This window comes from Branchiostoma belcheri, unplaced genomic scaffold (genome assembly GCF_001625305.1).
Source record: "Branchiostoma belcheri isolate BF01 breed outbred unplaced genomic scaffold, Haploidv18h27 scaffold55, whole genome shotgun sequence".
Classification (NCBI taxonomy): Eukaryota; Metazoa; Chordata; class Leptocardii; order Amphioxiformes; family Branchiostomatidae; genus Branchiostoma; species Branchiostoma belcheri.
Window position 1 is genome coordinate 392679 of NW_017804187.1, and position 3978 is coordinate 396656.

At 42.4% G+C, this 3978-nt stretch overlaps 1 protein-coding gene across 2 annotated transcripts in view; it reads right to left on the bottom strand.

The window, feature by feature from the left end:
- Window positions 1–685: 685 nt before the first annotated feature.
- The window catches only part of LOC109481360 (zinc finger protein 33B-like), a 7543-nt gene continuing 4250 nt past the window's right edge, over window positions 686–3978 (bottom strand). The window contains exons 1-2 of one of the 2 annotated variants that reach the window (XM_019783911.1): window positions 3043–3090; window positions 686–1912 (exon numbers count right to left, since the gene is read on the bottom strand). In XM_019783911.1, the coding sequence (XP_019639470.1) occupies window positions 738–1912; window positions 3043–3067 (1200 nt within the window). In that variant the 5' untranslated portion in view covers window positions 3068–3090 and the 3' untranslated portion in view covers window positions 686–737. Of the gene's footprint in view, window positions 1913–3042; window positions 3091–3978 lie in introns of those variants that run through there. The other variant, XM_019783913.1, reaches the window with a different exon arrangement.

A 3978-nucleotide genomic window follows, 5' to 3' on the forward strand; every position in this document is an offset into this window, starting at 1 on the left:
TGCAAATGAAAATAAAAATCCAGAATCAACTGCAAAATGCTCATATTTTGCCCGAACAGTTGAAAACAGACCTTTTCATCCTAGTTGTTACAGTTATTCCATCTTTCAATGCAATGGTATCATTAAAAGTTCAAAATTCATTGTTTAGATTTTGAACCAGCCTGGTGTGTTGACCGCCCACTCCATTATTTTTCTAGAAAAATCCATTAACCAAGAAATTAAATTGGTGTGGCCTTACCTTAATGCACAGCTGTAGTTTTCACGATGTAGTTAAGAATATGTGCGCCTTTTTTTTCTATATCGTAATTATGCTTTAAAAGATGAATGTTTTATAATAAATGATGCGAACACACTCAGTCACTTGCCATCGCTTCCTTTATTTCTCATACAAAAGTGTGACACAGTGTTGACGTCACACTTCAAAGAAGCCATGTGACAAGCTTCACTGGGTCAGTCTACTGAGGAAGACCAGAGTGACTGGTCGAAAGCTCTAGGTGAGAGAAATTCTTTATGTTGGACCAAAAGTTTTAACTTTTAAATATGTTATAAACCGTTTTTGGTGATTTTGCCGCAAAGGGACACTACTTTTTATTAAGAAGCATCACTGAACATACCTCGGTGAAGGTAATAAGACATTCCAAAAAGCAGTTACTCAAGCGACTGGACGTGATTTTGGAAACGTCAGACGTTTTAGGTAGCGTCCACTTGCTTTCGTCAGTAATTTGCATCATCCTTTTTCATCCATGCTTTTCTCCTGTGTGGGTTTTCATATGTTTGGATAAGTTAGACCTGTAAGCTGTCCTGTACCCACACTCCTCACACATGTAGGGTTTCTCACCGGTATGGGTTACTAGATGTTTGTCCAAATCAGATTTCCGTGCTGTAGAATAGTCACACTGGTCACATTTGTAGGGTTTTTCTCCTGTATGGGTTCTCATATGTTGGGTTAGAGCAGACCTGTAAGCTGTCCTGTGTCCACACTTGTCACACATGTAGGGTTTCTCACCAGTGTGTTTTGTGAGATGTTCGTCAAAACTGGATTTATTTGCTGTAGAATAGTCACAGTGATCACATTTGTAGGGTTTTTCTATAGCATGGGTTTTCACATGGTGGGATAAGTTACATTTGTTAGCTGCCCTGTATCCACACTCCCCACACATGTAGGGTTTCTCTCCGGTGTGAGTTGTTCGATGTCTTGCCAAATTGACTTTCTGTGCTGCAGAATAGTCACACTGATCACACTTGTAGGGTTTTTCTCCTGTATGGGTTCTCATGTGTACGGATAGGAATGACTTGTTAACTGTCCTGTACTCACACTCCTCACACATGTAGGGTTTGTCTCCTGTGTGCTTTGTTAGATGTATGTCCAGTGATTTTTTGTATGCTGTAGAAAAGTCACACTGGTCACACTTGTAGGGTTTTTCTCCTGTATGGGTTCTCATATGTCGGGATAAGGTAGTCTTTCGGGTTGTCCTGTACCCACACTCCCCACACATGTAGGGTTTCTCACCAGTGTGTTTTCTCATATGTGTGCCCAATTCAGATTTCCGTGCGGTAGAATAGTCACACTGGTCACACTTGTAGGGTTTCTCACCTGTATGGGTTCTCATATGTCTGGATAAGTGAGACTTTTTACCTGTCCTGTACCCACACTCCCCACACATGTAGGGTTTTTCTCCTGTATGGGTTCTCGTGTGTTCGGATAAGTGTGACTTTTGAGTTGCCCTGTACCCACACTCCCCACACATGTGGGGTTTCTCACCGGTGTGTTTTGCTAGGTGTTGGTCTGATGCATTTTCCCCAGCAGGCTTTTCTCCAGTTGTTTGGCTGTTCACAGTAAAGCAAGACTCGGGAGTTGTCCTAAAACTGCTCTCCTCACTCTCCGAGGGTGTGTCTCCAGTTCTGTCCATCCCTGAATGGAAAAAAAATGAAAGACAATATTAAGAATATTTCATGACTCAAAAACTGGAAGCCCTTTCATGCATAATGGTTTGAGAACAAAAGTACTGTTTGAAAAGAAAACTTTGATACTGTCTTCCGGAGCAAGCGAAACATCTGCTTGGAGATTAACCAACATGGCAGTTTCGCCTTAGTACTAGTAATGCTAGTAGCATGGTTGTTTTCTAAACTACTGCTACGTACTAGTACCATGGAGGTAGTGCTGCATACCGGTTCACTGGACTTGGATCCGGACTTGTAAGAATGTTTAGGTTCAAGTCCAAAAAAAACCTAAAAGTCAAGAACCGAGTCCAGACTTATTACCATAAAAGACCATTTCACATACCCCTTTTCTTTCCAAACCACCTAAAACCTTCCGTAGATTGCAAAATCTTTGCTGTAAAATGAAGAAAACATTGCCATTGGGCATCGTCAAGTGTCAGCCTCCATGTTATGTAGCCAAAGTTTCACCCAGACAACATTGCAAGGTTGCCAACATGCAATTTTGTATATGCCATGGGTTTAGGTCCGGACTTACAAGTCTGGAACTGAACCTAAACCTCTGGACTTGAATCCGGACCTGAACCTAATTAGGTACGCAGCACTACATGGAGGTAGGAAGATTTTCCTACCTCCATGCTAGTAGTACTTAGTACACGTTGAATATAGTTGCTTGTGTGTGTGTGTGTGTGTGTGTGTGTTTGGGGGGGGGCAAAATTTTCGCCGCCGATTACGAATTGTACGTTAAATTCTCAGAGCTGATTACGACTGTACGCTTTGTGGCTAATGTAACGTTACTGATTACGAATTACGTTGATTTTGGGGAGGCTGCCTACGGATTACGAAAACTAAAAAGGCCCGTTTACGCCTTTCGAAATATAGGGCATGCAGGCCCCATATATTTCCCTCCATACACGTGCACTAGCAAGCAAGGACGTAAATTTACAAGTAAGAGACGGCCCCCAAAATCACCAATGATGCGTTTCAGTGAATGAGGCCCAAAACAGACAGTCCCTGACTAGCCTAGACTTTTAAACTCAAACCACAGAGCCGCTGTGTTTCTAGTTTTGCTCTAAAACTCTATAACAACGAACGAAAACAAACCTCTATGATCAGTCCCAGCGGCCATGTTGAAAAGGATGACCTCCCGCTGACCTTTAGTCTCTCACCGCAGTTCAAGGCTCCACGGTTATCTCCAAGCAGATGTTACGGTGACGGGACAGTTTTAACGTCAAATGGATCCAAATGTTATTTTACAGCAAGATCTGTATCTGTATCTGTATCTGTATAGCCGGTATAACCGCCTTTCTGCGTAACACACCAGCTTTGCAGGCACGCGGCGCGGCGGCAGCTGGCTATATTACACCGATCGGCGATCGACTTGTTCCACTGACCTGAAATTTCGCACAGAGGTAGAGTGGCCAATTATTAAACCCAAAATTTTGTTATGTTTACCTTAATGCACAGCTGTAGTTTTCACAATGTAGCCTTTAGAATATGTGCGCCTTTTTTTTTCTATATCGTAATTATGCTTTAAAAGATGAATGTTTTATAATAAACTAGAGTTCGGAGGTCTCATGCCTTCGACAGTGTGATATTGTTTTGGTGGGTGTTGTGTGTGTGTATAGTGTAGGTTTTTTGAAGATGATAGTTATAGTGGCCAGAGAGTCTTTTTGTGAACGAAGCAACAGACTATTTCCCAAGCCTGTACCATGTCTTTCTACGGAACTACGGATCGTAGAATTCGGCAAAAAGGAGAGGAGAATAGGCCTGGGGAGTCTGGCCGCGAAAAGTTGTTTTCTTCCCTCCGATACGCGGTGATCCAAACTTCAAAACGGCAAAAGCTCCTTCAACTAAATTCTTCTTCTATGCAGCCAGTGTTGTTGAAGCGTGCGATGTCCAATACATTGAAAACAATTGCACTACAAAATCACACAAACTGGCCAATTGTTGTGATGGTATGTGGTATGTAAGATAAATGGGTTCCTTCCGGTGAGTTGCATCTCTCTAGCGGGCTAACTGACCCTTTAGCGGCAAACT